This window comes from Mizuhopecten yessoensis, unplaced genomic scaffold (genome assembly GCF_002113885.1).
Source record: "Mizuhopecten yessoensis strain PY_sf001 unplaced genomic scaffold, ASM211388v2 scaffold3853, whole genome shotgun sequence".
Taxonomy (NCBI): domain Eukaryota; kingdom Metazoa; phylum Mollusca; class Bivalvia; order Pectinida; family Pectinidae; genus Mizuhopecten; species Mizuhopecten yessoensis.
Window position 1 is genome coordinate 941,912 of NW_018405252.1, and position 18,881 is coordinate 960,792.

An 18,881-nucleotide genomic window follows, 5' to 3' on the forward strand; every position below is an offset into this window, starting at 1 on the left:
AAATACCATTATATATGGTACAAACCATTATACTGGAAAATACCATTTATCTGGTACAACCCTTACCCTGGTAAATACCATTATATCTGGTACAACCATTACACTGGTAAATACCATTATATCTGGTACAACCATTACACTGATAAATACCATTATATCTGGTACAAACCCCAACACTGATAAATACCATTATATCTGGTACAAACCATTATACTGGTAAATACCATTTATCTGGTACAACCATTACACTGGTAAATACCATTATATCTGGTACAAACCATTACACTGACAAATACCATTATATCTGGTACAAACCATTACACTGACAAATACCATTATATCTGGTACAAACCCCAACACTGGTAAATACCATTATATCTGGTACAACCATTACACTGGTAAATACCATTATATCTGGTACAAACCATTACATTGGGATTATGTTTAAACACATGTCATCCATCATGATAATTATATTTTTTCTTCATTATTAAACAAATATTTTGGTAACTTCTTTTAGACTATATTTGATTTTTTTGGATTAGACAACTTCATAGTTAACTTCATATATTATTTGAACTATTGGTTGACAGTAAAACATGAACTATCTAACTAAAACATGCAACAGGTAAGATGCTTAGGAAACAGATTGGTCCCAAGTCAACTACAACCTAAACTTACAATTCTCTATAGCACTTACTGTTAGTCACGTGATACTACAGGCCACAGACTCTAAGAGCCCACACATTACATGTCACATCGAGATCATAGTACATGTTCTACACAAATAGTAAATTTGGCAAAACAGATGCCAGAAACATGGCTCCCTGGAAATCTTTTCTGTCCACAGCCTGTCCACAGGAAGGTCACTACTACAGGAAGGTAACAACCTTCAGGGAGAACGGCAAGTTTTTGTGCTTAAGGAAGGCACATTGTTGTAAAAACCCCTGGTATTTAAAAGGGGAATCTTAAATAATTGCTAAATGTTATATCCTAAAAGCAGTTATGCAAAATGAATCTCTTATTGTTGGGGTGTTTCAAACCCACTGGATAAGAAGAAACCTCCTAAAGTTGATAGACAGGGCAAGACAAGAAATCCTTGAACACAGATAAAGGACTTGCATATGCTATTTCTGGTCTACCATGTCCTGACGAAATGTCTTCCTTCAGCTCCTGGAGTGGACCGATCACGAGTTGGTGTCCTACCTGGCAGGATTTGACAGATATGTTAACATTGTGTAAGTAGACATGAGTAACGCCACACAGACATTGACTCGTAGATGATCCGTTAGAAGGACTAATGTCCATGTGAAAGCAATTTATTGTGGCTGTGGTATTTAACATGGGATTTTCCCATGCCAAGAGTGGTTGAAACTTTCCTGCTAATCTTCTATTCCAGGTAGTTTACTGTGCAGGTAAACACCTTATGCAGGTTAACATTTTATCCAGGTAATCACCTTATCCAGGTAATTGTTCACTTTACAGGCAAGTAACCCCACTTCAGGAGTTACAACTTTTGCAATAAATCCAAATCTCACTCATAATTTTGACAATCATTAGTCAAGAAGTTTGCAGGTAAATCTTGACCAATCACAGATGTTAAGTCTGTATCACATGACTTCCTGTCTGTTTATTAGACGGAGCACTTACAGGTATCATCCACGGTGACATCAAATACTAGAGCCAGGTAAAATATCTACCCGTCCATTAGATCATCTCTATATCACAGTTAAGTAGCCATTTTCCATGTCCAGGTCAGGAACTATTTTATATCCACAAGCAGGTAACCTTGAGGAGATTGACCCTTGACCTGTGCTGACCTTTGAATTCTTCCACTTCACTCAAGCTGAGATGAAGCTGGAAGGTTTGCACATAGCCCTCAGACTCCCTTAGTTACTGTCACGCATGACCTGCAAGCACAAAAATCGTTTTTATAAAATTGAAATATTGCACATGAAAAATAGAACTAAAATCACTTACCATTTTTTCTTTTACATTTTTTAATGAGCATGCTTATGATGTTAATTTCAGATGAAAACTACTGGTTCTATGTGAGTTGCCTCCCTTCCTTTAAATAATGCACACTTGATGAGAACCTACTCAATGACTCGGACACACTTAATGTAGATAACTTGAACTTACTTGACGACTCGGACACACTAGGTGACCTGGGACTGCCTAAACTACTGGCTGCGGAATGAGAACTGGAACGTGGACTGCCAAGACCATGGTGACGTATTAATGACGGAGGCCTGTGATTGGTTAAATACATGGAATCTAGATCAGAATCAGCATCGGAATCCTCACTGTAAACAGAATGAAATTGTCAACATGAAAATGTTGTTATAATTGAAATACTATCAAAAGTATCAAAACATTATAAGTAAGGAAAAGCTAGGATTGGTCTGGTTTGTTTGTGTTTTACATCCTATGGTCATTTAAGGACGTGCCAGGTTTTTTTGGTGAAGGAAAGCCGAAGTTCCTGGAGGAAAACAACAACCGACCTATGGCCAGTACCTGGCGACTGCCCCGCATAGGTCTCAGACCCACGACCCAGTGGTGGAGGGCTGGTGGTAGCAGAATGTCAGACGCCTTAACCACTTGGCCACCGCAGCCCCAAAGATGCAGTTTTGAATGTTTAATATTGAATATTTTTCCAAAATAATGAACAAATATTTAGCACATGACTCACTTAATATCAGGGTGGTACTACAATCAATCAATAAAAGTAAGAGAAAAATAAATTATAAAAGTTCAATGGTAAAAAACTAACAGTCCAACAAATGCAAAACTTCAAGAAATAATGAATGTTGAAAATTATATACAAATTATATAGACAAAACTAGCGTATTTGAAGAAAACAACCTAATTCAGTCGCTTGCAGTGAATATACCCTTTACCGATGAACATTGACTACTTTACCGATGAACTTTGACTACTTTACCGATGAACATTGACTACTTTACTGATGAACATTGACTACTTTACCGATGAACATTGACTACTTTACCCATGAACATTGACTACTTTACCCATGAACATTGACTACTTTACCGATGAACATGGACTACTTTACCCATGAACATTGACTACTTTACCCATGAACATGGACTACTTCACCGATGAACATTGACTACTTTACCCATGAACATGGACTACTTCACCGATGAACATTGACTACTTTACCCATGAACATGGACTACTTCACCGATGAACATTGACTACTTTACCCATGAACATGGACTACTTCACCGATGAACATTGACTACTTTACCCATGAACATGGACTACTTCACCGATGAACATTGACTACTTTACCCATGAACATGGACTACTTCACCGATGAACATTGACTACTTTACCGATGAACATGGACTACTTTACCGATGAACGTTGACTACTTTACCGATGAACATTGACTACTTCACCGATGAACGTTGACTACTTTACCGATGAACATTGACTACTTCACCGATGAACATTGACTACTTTACCCATGAACATTGACTACTTTACCGATGAACATGGACTACTTTACCCATGAACGTTGACTACTTTACCGATGAACATGGACTACTTCACCGATGAACATGGACTACTTTACCGATGAACATGGACTACTTCACCGATGAACATTGACTACTTTACCGATGAACATGGACTACTTTACCGATGAACGTTGACTACTTTACCCATGAACATGGACTACTTTACTGATGAACATTGACTACTTCACCGATGAACTTTGACTTCTTTACCCATGAACATTGACTATTTCACCGATTAACGTTGACTACTTCACCCATGAACATTGACTACTTTACCGATGAACTTTGACTACTTTACCGATGAACTTTGACTACTTCACCGATGAACATTGACTACTTTAGCGATGAACATTGACTACTTTACTGATGAACTTTGACTACTTTAGCGATGAACATTGACTACTTTACCGATGAACGTTGACTACTTTACCGATGAACTTTGACTACTTTACCGATGAACATTGACTACTTTACCCATGAACGTTGACTACTTTACCGATGAACATGGACAACTTCACCGATGAACATTGACTACTTTACCGATGAACAGTGACTACTTTACCTATGACCTTTGACTACTTCACCGATGAACATTGACTACTTCATCGATGAACTTTGACTACTTTACCGATGAACTTTGACTTCTTTACCCATGAACATTGACTATTTCACCGATTAACGTTGACTACTTCACCCATGAACATTGACTACTTCACCGATGAACTTTGACTACTTTACCGATGAACTTTGACTTCTTTACCCATGAACATTGACTATTTCACCTATTAACGTTGACTACTTTACCCATGAACATTGACTACTTTACCCATGAACATGGACTACTTCACCGATGAACATTGACTACTTCACCGATGAACTTTGACTACTTTAACGATGAACTTTGAATAAAATGTCAATTAAATGCATTGTGAGGATAGTGTTAGGGTAAGGAGCCCCTGACTTACTCATCATCCGAGCCGAGGAGGCTGTCGCCACTGTCCAGGTCCTCCTCTAGAGCCGCCTGTAGGTCCGCTATTCTCTTGAAGGCGAGTTTGAGATCAGACTGGTTCTGTTCGTGGTCAGACTCAAGCTCAGATACCTTGTTCTCCAGTTCCTTGCTCTTTTGCGAGCTCTCTAATTCACGTTTCTGTGCATCAGAAAACTCCTCACGTTGGTCACGAAGCTGGCGCTGTGTTCTCTTCAGATTCTCGTCAATCTGTTGTTTTGATGTTGTTGCAAGTCGCTTCTCCTCCAAAGATTTATCAAAAGCCTCTTTGGTACGAGTCAACTGAACCTGAAGGTCAAGGTTACATTTAATGCATAAATCAAAACAAGTCAGAATAGATAAATGTAATATCATAATAAGAGTTCACCTTCATTAATATGCTTCTAAATAGAACTTTGTTGAATACATGCCAATGAGAATGAATCTGTCTAAATTAGGAATAAAGAAAAATCTTATTCACTTCAATTTGTTCCATGTATATGATCACAGTTACCCACCTCTACTCTGTGTTTAGCTGTCTGCTCAAGGTCAAGTCTGTTTTCAAGGTCACGTATCTTACTCTCCAGTCGTTGTACTGTGTTCTTGTCCACACTTGTGTCCTCAAACCCTTGGACCTTCATTTGAAGTTCAGCCACCTGGCAAGTATACACAGCAAACCCATTATGTCATGTGACATAAAGACCATGTCATGTTATACCAAACAACAGATTGTATGTCATGTGATACAATGTTACATGCCATGTGACATAAAGGCCATGTCATGTTATATCAAACAACAGATTGTATGTCATGGGATACAATGTTACATGCCATGTGACATAAAGGCCATGTCATGTTATATCAAACAACAGATTGTATGTCATGGGATACAATGTTACATGCCATGTTACATAAAGGCCATGTCATGTTATATCAAACAACAGATTGTATGTCATGGGATACAATGTTACATGTCATGTGACATACAAACCATGCCATGTTATACCAAACAACAGATTGTATGTCATGGGATAAAATGTTACATGTCATGTGACATACAAACCATGTCATGTTATACCAAACAACAGATTGTATGTCATGGGATACAATGTTCCATGCCATGTGACATAAAGACCATGTCATGTTATACCAAACAACAGAATGTATGTCATGGGATACAATGTTACATGTCATGTGACATACAAACCATGCCATGTTATACCAAACAACAGATTGTATGTCATGAGATACAATGTTACATGTCATGTGACATACAAACCATGTCATGTTATACCAAACAACAGATTGTATGTCATGGGATACAATGTTACATGTCATGTGACATACAAACCATGTCATGCCAGACAACATGTCATATGTCATGTGACACAATGTTACATGTCATTTGACACAGTAAACATTTTATATGATATGTAACAAAAAGTAAGAAAATGCAGAGTGTCATTTATTGAGCAAAATTTATGATCATATTATTCATTATAAATAATTCAACAAAATGTGAAAAGAGAAACAGTGATGTTTAAGGCTGGATCACAGTCAGCTAACAGGAACACTTCTGGTAGTTTTACAAAATCTTTGTTAGTTTGCAGATGATTTCCTGGTTCACAACTGGTTATCATAACACTCAGGGGAAGTAACTGTGTCAAACTTGGACTAATTGAGTGAAAGACCTACCTCCAGTCTTAGTTTTTCCCTTTCTGTTGACAGTTCATCGATCTGTTGAAGTTGGTCGGATACCGTTACCTGGTCCACCGATTGCTGTAGACAGATTGACATACAGACATAAATCACAGGGTATTGAAAAGGCACATTTTCATCTTATTCACATTTTATCAGTATATCAATTTGCCTTGGAAATAAAATTTCACAAACAGTTAACAAAATATTTGAAATCCCCTTACAAGGTTATCAACAAATGGTTGTGAAAGAAAGAAATTAAAAAAACCAACAACAAAAACAAAAATGGCTTTCCGAATGTAAGAAAAATTGATGTTGTTCGTAAATCTCCAAAGAAACTAATGGCTCAATTTTTTTTATTTTTCTTTAAATACTTTTTAGGTATACATTTGATAATCTCACAGAACCACTGCTCATTGAACTAGCCACTGTACACATTTGGTAACCCTGCAGATTTACAGTTTTTATCTACTTAATTGACACTCTTACTTGGTGAACGATGGTTTTGTATTTGACTTACTTGATGAAAGATGGTTTTGTATTTGACTTACTTGGTGAACGATGTATTTGTATTTGACTTACTTGGTGAACGATGGTTTTGTATTTGACTTACTTGGTGTACGATGGTTTTGTGTTTGACTTACTTGGTGAACGATGTATTTGTACTTGACTTACTTGGTGAACGATGGTTTTGTATTTGACTTACTTGATGAAAGATGGTTTTGTATTTGACTTACTTGGTGTACAATGGTTTTGTATTTGACTTACTTGGTGTACGATGGTTTTGTATTTGACTTACTTACTTGGTGAACGATGTATTTGTATTTGACTTACTTAGTGAACGATGGTTTTGTATTTGACTTACTTGATGTAAGATGGCTTTGTATTTGACATACTTACTTGGTGTTCGATGGCTTTGTATTTGACTTACTTGGTGAACGATGGCTTTGTATTTGACTTACTTGGTGTACGATGTCTTTGTATTTGACTTACTTGGTGAACGATGGTTTTGTATTTGACTTACTTACTTGGTGAACGATGTATTTGTACTTGACTTACTTGGTGAACGATGGTTTTGTATTTGACTTCCTTGGTGAACGATGTATTTGTATTTGACTTACTTGGCGAACGATGTATTTGTATTTGACTTACTTAGTGAACGATGGTTTTGTATTTGACTTACTTACTTGGTGAAAGATGTATTTGTATTTGACTTACTTGGTGAACGATGGGTTTGTATTTGACTTACTTGGTGTACAATGGCTTTGTATTTGACTTACTTGGTGAACGATGGTTTTGTATTTGACTTACTTGGTGTACAATGGTTTTGTGTTTGACTTACTTGGTGTACAATGGTTTTGTATTTGACTTACTTGGTGTAAGATGGCTTTGTATTTGACATACTTACTTGGTGTACGATGGCTTTGTATTTGACTTACTTGGTGTACGATGGCTTTGTATTTGACTTACTTGGTGAACGATGGCTTTGTATTTGACTTACTTGGTGAACGATGGTTTTGTACTTGACTTACTTGGTGTAAGATGGCTTTGTATTTGACATACTTACTTGGTGTACGATGGCTTTGTATTTTTTCATGACATCATTCATGTCTTCCTCATTCTCCTCGAGCTGGCTCTGTAAGTCTGACTTCTCTCTCATCAGCACCATGGCTTTGTTGTCTCCCTGTCGAAAATACAAATCATCTCTATCAATCTGCAGAGGAAGTGATGAGAAAATCATCAAAACGTGAACTTATGATACTCATAGTTAATAAAATCTTACAGGTTTGAAAATTTGATGCATATTTCTGACAAAGGAAAGAAACTGTAAGTGTTTTTATGTGACCCTGTTTCTGTACCTCTGTTTTGGTTTTGAACAGATCGTCCAGCTGTTGTTGAAGATCCTGTATCTCTAGCTCCATCGTCTTTTTGGCTTTGACGGCTGTTGCTGCAGCAAATTCTGAATCTTCAAGCTGCTCATAAAAAACCCGAAGAGTCCATGACAAGTTAATATACCTAAACATAATTATTGTTATCAAAAACCAGAAAAAAGAACAGCAAAAGTAGAATATGATTTCAAAATTTTAACCAAATCATCTCGACTTTGTTGATCTTGACCTCTTATATTATCATCAAAATGTTCTTCAAACGTCTCAACAATTTGATTAAATATTGCACTGTTAGTCGTTTGATTGTAGTTTAACTTCCTAAGGTCATACAGAGACAGACGCAAAAGGGACACAAAAAAAAAAAAGAGTAGGAAATTGAGAAAAGAAACAACAAAGATCTTACAATGGAGGAAGCAAACCAATTTTTTTTTTTTTTCAATGAACCCTAAGCAGAAGATAACATACATGTTAGACATGGAAGGCCTATTTTTTCCTGAATCTTAAGGGGTAACATTCCTGTTCTTACCCTGTTCCTAAGCTGTTTGATGATTGTTTTGGTTCCCTCCGAGCCCCTCATCTTTTGAAGGACCGTCTCAGCATCACGGAGCAAGGCCTTAGTCTTCCTCAGCTCTAGTCTCACACGTTTCTCTCCATCTACAGATCATAAAGGACCGTACACATAACCATCTACAGATCATAAAGGATCATATACATAACCATCTACTGATCATAAAGGATCGTACACATAACCATCTACAGATCACATAAAGGGTCGTACACATAACCGTCTACAGATTATAAAGGATCATATACATAACCATCTACAGATCATAAAGGATCGTACACATAACCATCTACAGATCACATAAAGGGTCGTACACATAACCGTCTACAGATTATAAAGGATCATATACATAACCATCTACAGATCATAAAGGATCGTACACATAACCATCTACAGATCATAAAGGGTCGTACATGTACTGCCTTGTCACAAAGAGACATTTGTTGTAATGTGATACAGTTTTACTAGTCTATATATGACCTCTGTGGCTGACCTTTATCTTGTTTGAACTTTGCCCTTATACAACCTGTTATCATTCTATTATATATTTATACTTTTGTCCCTTCGTGAACTCTGACCTTTGTCTTGGTGTAACTTGCTTGCGTTGATCTCCTGAAGCTGTCTCTCTATGTCTCGTTTTTCTGTCTGCATTCGTTTCTTGTCCTCATATTCCTCTTCCATCTGGCTCTCCATGTGTTTTAGCTGTAAGACAAATTACACTCATAAAACATTCAATACACTCTTGCAATATTAAAACTTTATTTTGTCAGACTGACAAATCTATAATCCCATTTACACCGTTCACCTCTACTCTAAATCTGCTCTCCCTCCCCTTCCTCACTTTCCCAACAAGAACCAAACTTTTTCTGCATAGAGTTGCTATCCTCCTCCAAGTCTCCCCTACCCCGCTTTCTATACTATAACTACCCTTTTCTGCGTGGCGTATCTATCCTCCTCTACGTCTCCCCTACCCCGCTCTCCCGACTATAACATACCTTTTTCTGCGTGGCGTATCTATCCTCCTCCACATCTTCCCTACCCCACTCTCCCCACTATAAATAACCTTTTTCTGCGTGGCGTATCTATCCTCCCCCCACCCCTCTCTCCCGACTATAACTTACCTTTTTCTGCGTGGCTTATCTATCCTCCCCCCACCCCTCTCTCCCGACTATAACTTACCTTTTTCTGCGTGGCGTATCTATCCTCCCCCACGTCTTCCCTACCCCTCTCTCCCAACTATAACTTACCTTTTTCTGCGTGGCGTATTTATCCTCTTCCACGTCTTCCCTACCCTGCTCTCCTGACTATAACTTGCCTTTTTCTGCGTGGCGTATCTATCCTACCCCTCTCTCCTGACTATAACTTGCCTTTTTCTGCGTGGCGTATCTATCCTACCCCTCTCTCCCGACTATAACTTACCTTTTTCTGCGTGGCGTATCTATCCTACCCCTCTCTCCCGACTATAACTTACCTTTTTCTGCGTGGCGTATCTATCCTACCCCTCTCTCCCGACTATAACTTACCTTTTTCTGCGTGGCGTATCTATCCTACCCCTCTCTCCCGACTATAACTTACCTTTTTCTGCGTGGCGTATCTATCCTACCCCTCTCTCCCGACTATAACTTACCTTTTTCTGCGTGGCGTATCTATCCTACCCCTCTCTCCCGACTATAACTTACCTTTTTCTGCGTGGCGTATCTATCCTACCCCTCTCTCCCGACTATAACTTACCTTTTTCTGCGTGGCGTATCTATCCTACCCCTCTCTCCCGACTATAACTTACCTTTTTCTGCGTGGCGTATCTATCCTACCCCTCTCTCCCGACTATAACTTACCTTTTTCTGCGTGGCGTATCTATCCTACCCCTCTCTCCCGACTATAACTTACCTTTTTCTGCGTGGCGTATCTATCCTACCCCTCTCTCCCGACTATAACTTACCTTTTTCTGCGTGGCGTATCTATCCTACCCCTCTCTCCCGACTATAACTTACCTTTTTCTGCGTGGCGTATCTATCCTACCCCTCTCTCCCGACAATAACTTACCTTTTTCTGCGTGGCGTATCTATCCTACCCCTCTCTCCCGACTATAACTTACCTTTTTCTGCGTGGCGTATCTATCCTACCCCTCTCTCCTGACTATAACTTACCTTTTTCTGCGTGGCGTATCTATCCTACCCCTCTCTCCTGACTATAACTTACCTTTTTCTGCGTGGCGTATTTATCCTACCACTCTCTCCCGACTATAACTTACCTTTTTCTGTGTGGCGTATCTATCCTACCCCTCTCTCCCGACAATAACTTCCCTTTTTCTGCGGGGCGTATCTATCCTCCCCCTCTCTCCTGACTATAACTTACCTTTTTCTGCGGGGCGTATTTATCCTACCACTCTCTCCCGACAATAACTTGCCTTTTTCTGCGTTGCGTATCTATCCTTCCCCTCTCTCCTGACTATAACTTACCTTTTTCTGCGTGGCGTTTCTATCCTACCCCTCTCTCCCGACAATAACTTCCCTTTTTCTGCGTGGCGTATTTATCCTACCCCTCTCTCCCGACTATAACTTACCTTTTTTTGTGTGGCGTATCTATCCTACCCCTCGCTCCCGACAATAACTTACCTTTTTCTGTGTGGCGTATCTGGCGTATCTATCCTACCCCTCTCTCCCGACAATAACTTCCCTTTTTCTGCGGGGCGTATCTATCCTCCCCCTCTCTCCCGACAATAACTTACCTTTTTCTGCATGGCGTATCTATCCTACCCCTCTCTCCTGACTATAACTTTCCTTTTTCTGCGTGGCTTATTTATCCTACCCCTCTCTCCCGACTATAACTTGCCTTTTTCTGCGTGGCGTATCTATCCTCCCCCTCTCTCCCGACTATAACTTACCTTTTTCTGCGTGGCGTATCTATTTTCCTGCATCTCCTCCTCCTTTTCCTCTAATTCCTTGATGTGTGTCTGTCGTAATCGCTCCAGGTTCATCTCTAACCTTGTCTTTGTCTGTGGAAAAAAAATGAAAAAAAAATAGCATGATAACAGTGCCTCCAAACTTTTCATGTATTTTCCATGATTTTTTTTTTTTTAAATTCACCAAAAAGGAAACTTCTTTGTCCTTTGCCTTTTTTATTTTTTATTTTTTTAATTCTGATTATTTACACAATTGGCTAGTATAATAACAGGCCGATATAAACCAATCAGCGATCAGAATGTAGAGTCTCTATGGTTACCTGTTCTAATTGTTGTATCTGACCCGCCTGGTCATCAAGTTCTTCCTCCTGGTCCTTCAACTTGATCTCCATCTCGTGTTTAGACTTCTTCAGGGACATCACCTTCAACAACACAAGGCAGGCGTGATATATCTCAATACAACATACCAGGTAGTTATATAGAGGTCCCACCACAGGTAACAGTTACCTATCATATCTATATAACTCAAGTTAGTTTCTTTTCAGATTAAAACAAGAGGCCCAGAGAGCCTTATCAATCACCTGCAACTAAAGCAACCATGGGAAAATATTTCTGTTACATAAAATACCTCTAATGGTTCAGCAGAAGGAGGATTTTTAAGATTTCAACCTCAAATATCCCTATTGGGCCCCGCAACTGTGCACCCAAGGGGCTACACCCTCCATTTATACAAATTGTCTTCCCCTTCACCCAAGGATGCTCCAGGTCAAATGTGGATGAAATCCCTCAAATGATGCAGAGGAAAAAGGATTTTGAAGACTTAAACCTCAAATTCCCCTATTAGGCCCCACAACTCTGCACCCATAGGGACTATACCCTCCATTTATACAAAATTGAGTCCCCTTTGCCAAAGGATACTCAAGGTCAAATATGGAAAAAATCCCTCCAATGGTACAGAAGGAGAAGGATTTTAAAGATTTAAACCTTGTATTTTCCCTATTCAGCCCCATCCCTCTGCCCCCAGGAGGGCAACACCCATCGTTTATACAAAATTTAGTCCCCTTGGCCCAAGGATGCTCCAGACTAAATTTGTAAAAAATCCCTTTATTCGTACGAAAGAAGAAGGCATTTCAAGATTTTACCTCTATTTCCCCTATTGAGCCCCGCCCCTCTGCCCCCAGGGGGGCTACATCCACCGGTTATACAAAATTGAGAGTCCTTTGCCCAAGGGTGCTCCAGACCAAATTTAGTCAAAATCTATTGGGCCGTTCAGGACAAGTAGTGTTTTAAAGTTGACGGACGGACGCCGCGCCTTACATTTCCACCTCAACACCCAATTTTTTTTCTCTTATGCTTCCCATCTTTAGATACTGATAACTTTTAATAAACTTTCAACAAACATAATTGTGTTAGATATGAATATTGAATTTTAATACATCATTACCTACCAAATTACAAGTGTTACAGTTTAAGTGTCACATTACAATTTTCACATTAAGCAGATTACTGTACATGTTTCACATTACATATCTGTTTCACATAACACCTCTCTGTGTGACAGTAATACTAACCTCCTTATCTGTACCCTTGGTACTTGTCAGACTCATGTCTAATAGCTCGCGGTCCAAACGACTCGCCTTGTCTGTCTGCGACTCCAGATCAAGTTTAAGTCTCTGTAATAAAAACGAGTGAACATTGAAATTTTCTTGACATGTTAATAAAAAAGACTCTAGTTATTTATATCATTGACCTCTCTGCTAGGTATGTATATCATTGGCTTCTCTAGTTATGTATATCATTGACCTCTCTAGTTATGTATATCATTGACCTCTCTGCTAGTTATGTATATCATTGGCTTCTCTAGTTATGTATATCATTGACCTCTCTAGTTATGTATATCATTGACCTCTCTAGTTATGTATATCATTGACCTCTCTAGTTATGTATATCATTGACCTCTCTAGTTATGTATATCATTGACCTCTCTAGTTATGTATATCATTGACCTCTCTAGTTATGTATATCATTGACCTCTCTAGTTATGTATATCATTGACCTCTCTAGTTATGTATATCATTGACCTCTCTAGTTATGTATATCATTGACCTCTCTAGTTATGTATATCATTGACCTCTCTAGTTATGTATATCATTGACCTCTCTAGTTATGTATATCATTGACCTCTCTAGTTATGTATATCATTGACCTCTCTAGTTATGTATATCATTGACCTCTCTAGTTATGTATATCATTGACCTCTCTAGTTATGTATATCATTGACCTCTCTAGTTATGTATATCATTGACCTCTCTAGTTATGTATATCATTGACCTCTCTAGTTATGTATATCATTGACCTCTCTAGTTATGTATATCATTGACCTCTCTAGTTATGTATATCATTGACCTCTCTAGTTATGTATATCATTGACCTCTCTAGTTATGTATATCATTGACCTCTCTAGTTATGTATATCATTGACCTCTCTAGTTATGTATATCATTGACCTCTCTAGTTATGTATATCATTGACCTCTCTAGTTATGTATATCATTGACCTCTCTAGTTATGTATATCATTGACCTCTCTAGTTATGTATATCATTGACCTCTCTAGTTATGTATATCATTGACCTCTCTAGTTATGTATATCATTGACCTCTCTAGTTATGTATATCATTGACCTCTCTAGTTATGTATATCATTGACCTCTCTGCTAGTTATGTATATCATTGACCTCTCTGCTAGTTATGTATATCATTGACCTCTCTAGTTATGTATATCATTGACCTCTCTGCTAGTTATGTATATCATTGACCTCTCTAGTTATGTATATCATTGACCTCTCTAGTTATGTATATCATTGAACTCTCTAGTTATGAATACCATTGACCTCTCTAGTTATGTATATCATTGACCTCTCTAGGTCAATGATAAAAGGGTGTGTTTGATACCCTAGGTATGTATTAAATTTGTCCAGAAGAGAGTAGGCTGTCCTACTTATATATTTTATCAGTAATAGGGAAGTGTGAGGCTACATTATGACCAGTCAATGTGGTCACTAACTGACCTCTATCTCTTGATCTTTTGTGTACAGCTCAGTGGTCAGTTGGTCCTTTTCACGCTGTAACTTTTCCCGACTGATTCGCTCATCCTTGCTTTCATCACTGGCCTTACTTAGCTCTGTGTCAAACCTGTAAAATATAAACTATTAGCACTGACCAGAAAAGCACCAACTGGATGCTAGAAAATCAGAGTCAAGATTAGGAAAAGATATATAACTAATATTCAACTCCGGTTTGTAAAACACTAATACTTAAATCCTGGGATAATATACGCTCAAACAAAATATATGTTTCATATAAATGTAAACTTTTGGAACTTTCATGATTTTTCAAGAATAACTGTTTGGTTTGTAATATATTTTTCCTATGTCAAATCAAGGTCCCACATAACCTATGGTCATCACACATGACCTTAACCTTTCTGTGCAGAACATACAACCTTGACCTTACCTATGCAGTATATACACAACTTTGTCTTTACACCTGTGCAGCACACAAATGACCTTGAACTTTCGATTCACAAATGACCTTGAACTTACCTGCGTTGCTTTCGCTCCAGTTCATTGTTCCTGGTGATCTGTTCCTCCAGGTGGAGCTTTATGTCCTGCATCTCTGTGGCGAGCCTGGACGACTTTTTCTTGGCTGCTGTGAGCTGTCGCCTCAGATCTTCCCCATCCTCTATAGCCTCGTGAATCTGATACAAAAATAGAACACAAATTATACTTAGCACATAGCTATATTACAACTGAGCAGTTAAAGATCAGTTCAAACACCCTCCCAGCAACACAGCTGTATCAGGCAGGTAGATCTAAGTTAGGACATACTTCTAGGACCTGGATCAAAATCCTACCATACCAGCACATAGGAACCTACGATCATAGTAACATGATACCAGCACATAGGAACCTATGATCATAGTGACATGGTACCAGCACATAGGAACCTATGATCATAGTAACATGATACCAGCACAACGGAACCTACGATCATAGTAACATGATACCAGCACATAGGAACCTACGATCATAGTAACATGATACCAGCAAATAGGAACCTATGATCATAGTAACATGATACAAGCACAACGGAACCTACGATCATAGTAACATGATACTAGCACATAGGAACCTACGATCATAGTAACATGATGCCAGCACATAGGAACCTATGATCATAGTAACATGATCCCAGCACATATGAACCTATGATCATAGTAACATGATACCAGCAAATAGGAACCTATGATCATAGTAACATGATACCGGCACATCGGAACATATGATCATAGTAACATGATACCAGCACATAGGAGCCTATGATCATAGTAACATGATACCAGCACATCGGAACATATGATCATAGTAACATGATACCAGCACATAGGAACCTATGATCATAGTAACATGATACCAGCACATCGGAACATATGATCATAGTAACATGATACCAGCATATTTAGGGGCTTGTTTGGAACCTATATCAAACTTACAATTTACAAGCACACGAAGGACCTTGATCATAATTATTACATGTGTACAAGTATTTTACAGACTATGATGACAATTTCAATACACAAGCATAGATAATGCTAAAATTACATTTTCTGTGTGGTGTTTACTGGGATGAATGCTTCTAACCCCTTAAAGAAAAGTGGTTTATATCTAAGTTATAATACAAGCAACCCTGGGATCTAGATCATAGTTTCATTACCAATCACATAAAGGTTCCATAGTGGTATACAGATTCATACAGATACTTCGTAATGTTTTAGAATTTAGCTAATTGAGCACAAGAATGATTCCATAAACATTAGGTTTTATCAGAAATCAAATATGAGAATAATTTATTTGAAAAAATACTTTTATGTTTACGTATAAATATAACATTTGAATGTCCCCTCAACAAAGTGTACATAAGAACTACAGACACAGAAGGCCTCTGTTTATATTCTGTACCTGTGTCACAGGTAAACCTGGTTATAAGAACCACAGACACAGAAGGCCTCTGTTTATATTCTGTACCTGTGTCACATGTAAACCTGGTTATAAGAACCACAGACACAGAAGGCCTCTGTTTATATTCTGTACCTGTGTCACATGTAAACCTGGTTATAAGAACCACAGACACAGAAGGCCTCTGTTTATATTCTGTACCTGTGTCACATGTAAACCTGGTTATAAGAACCACAGACACAGAAGGCCTCTGTTTATATTCTGTACCTGTGTCACATGTAAACCTGGTTATAAGAACCACAGACACAGAAGGCCTCTGTTTATATTCTGTACCTGTGTCACATGTAAACCTGGTTATAAGAACCACAGACACAGAAGGCCTCTGTTTATATTCTGTACCTGTGTCACATGTAAACCTGGTTATAAGAACCACAGACACAGAAGGCCTCTGTTTATATTCTGTACCTGTGTCACATGTAAACCTGGTTATAAGAACCACAGACACAGAAGGCCTCTGTTTATATTCTGTACCTGTGTCACATGTAAACCTGGTTATAAGAACCACAGACACAGAAGGCCTCTGTTTATATTCTGTACCTGTGTCACATGTAAACCTGGTTATAAGAACCACAGACACAGAAGGCCTCTGTTTATATTCTGTACCTGTGTCACATGTAAACCTGGTTATAAGAACCACAGACACAGAAGGCCTCTGTTTATATTCTGTACCTGTGTCACATGTAAACCTGGTTATAAGAACCACAGACACAGAAGGCCTCTGTTTATATTCTGTACCTGTGTCACATGTAAACCTGGTTATAAGAACCACAGACACAGAAGGCCTCTGTTTATATTCTGTACCTGTGTCACATGTAAACCTGGTTATAAGAACCACAGACACAGAAGGCCTCTGTTTATATTCTGTACCTGTGTCACATGTAAACCTGGTTATAAGAACCACAGACACAGAAGGCCTCTGTTTATATTCTGTACCTGTGTCACATGTAAACCTGGTTATAAGAACCACAGACACAGAAGGCCTCTGTTTATATTCTGTACCTGTGTCACATGTAAACCTGGTTATAAGAACCACAGACACAGAAGGCCTCTGTTTATATTCTGTACCTGTGTCACATGTAAACCTGGTTATAAGAACCACAGACACAGAAGGCCTCTGTTTATATTCTGTACCTGTGTCACATGTAAACCTGGTTATAAGAACCACAGACACAGAAGGCCTCTGTTTATATTCTGTACCTGTGTCACATGTAAACCTGGTTATAAGAACCACAGACACAGAAGGCCTCTGTTTATATTCTGTACCTGTGTCACATGTAAACCTGGTTATAAGAACCACAGACACAGAAGGCCTCTGTTTATATTCTGTACCTGTGTCACATGTAAACCTGGTTATAAGAACCACAGACACAGAAGGCCTCTGTTTATATTCTGTACCTGTGTCACATGTAAACCTGGTTATAAGAACCACAGACACAGAAGGCCTCTGTTTATATTCTGTACCTGTGTCACATGTAAACCTGGTTATAAGAACCACAGACACAGAAGGCCTCTGTTTATATTCTGTACCTGTGTCACATGTAAACCTGGTTATAAGAACCACAGACACAGAAGGCCTCTGTTTATATTCTGTACCTGTGTCACATGTAAACCTGGTTATAAGAACCACAGACACAGAAGGCCTCTGTTTATATTCTGTACCTGTGTCACATGTAAACCTGGTTATAAGAACCACAGACACAGAAGGCCTCTGTTTATATTCTGTACCTGTGTCACATGTAAACCTGGTTATAAGAACCACAGACACAGAAGGCCTCTGTTTATATTCTGTACCTGTGTCACATGTAAACCTGGTTATAAGAACCACAGACACAGAAGGCCTCTGTTTATATTCTGTACCTGTGTCACATGTAAACCTGGTTATAAGAACCACAGACACAGAAGGCCTCTGTTTATATTCTGTACCTGTGTCACATGTAAACCTGGTTATAAGAACCACAGACACAGAAGGCCTCTGTTTATATTCTGTACCTGTGTCACATGTAAACCTGGTTATAAGAACCACAGACACAGAAGGCCTCTGTTTATATTCTGTACCTGTGTCACATGTAAACCTGGTTATAAGAACCACAGACACAGAAGGCCTCTGTTTATATTCTGTACCTGTGTCACATGTAAACCTGGTTATAAGAACCACAGACACAGAAGGCCTCTGTTTATATTCTGTACCTGTGTCACATGTAAACCTGGTTATAAGAACCA

The 18,881-nt window shown here is 38.6% G+C and overlaps 1 protein-coding gene across 6 annotated transcripts in view; it reads right to left on the reverse strand.

The window, feature by feature from the left end:
* Positions 1–54: 54 nt before the first annotated feature.
* Positions 55–18,881, reverse strand: part of LOC110448154 (unconventional myosin-XVIIIa-like) — a 133,070-nt gene continuing 114,243 nt past the window's right edge. For 5 of the 6 annotated variants that reach the window (XM_021494244.1, XM_021494241.1, XM_021494243.1 and 2 more), the window contains 14 exons: positions 15,189–15,343; positions 14,655–14,778; positions 13,159–13,260; positions 11,908–12,009; positions 11,570–11,680; positions 9,264–9,387; positions 8,647–8,774; positions 8,091–8,204; positions 7,799–7,915; positions 6,229–6,312; positions 5,052–5,189; positions 4,514–4,842; positions 2,143–2,306; positions 55–1,910 (listed from right to left, as the gene is read on the reverse strand). In XM_021494244.1, coding sequence (XP_021349919.1) covers positions 1,900–1,910; positions 2,143–2,306; positions 4,514–4,842; positions 5,052–5,189; positions 6,229–6,312; positions 7,799–7,915; positions 8,091–8,204; positions 8,647–8,774; positions 9,264–9,387; positions 11,570–11,680; positions 11,908–12,009; positions 13,159–13,260; positions 14,655–14,778; positions 15,189–15,343 — 1,803 coding nt within the window. In that variant the 3' untranslated portion in view covers positions 55–1,899. Of the gene's footprint in view, positions 1,911–2,142; positions 2,307–4,513; positions 4,843–5,051; positions 5,190–6,228; positions 6,313–7,639; positions 7,662–7,798; positions 7,916–8,090; positions 8,205–8,646; positions 8,775–9,263; positions 9,388–11,569; positions 11,681–11,907; positions 12,010–13,158; positions 13,261–14,654; positions 14,779–15,188; positions 15,344–18,881 lie in introns of all 6 variants that reach the window. The other variant, XM_021494242.1, reaches the window with a different exon arrangement.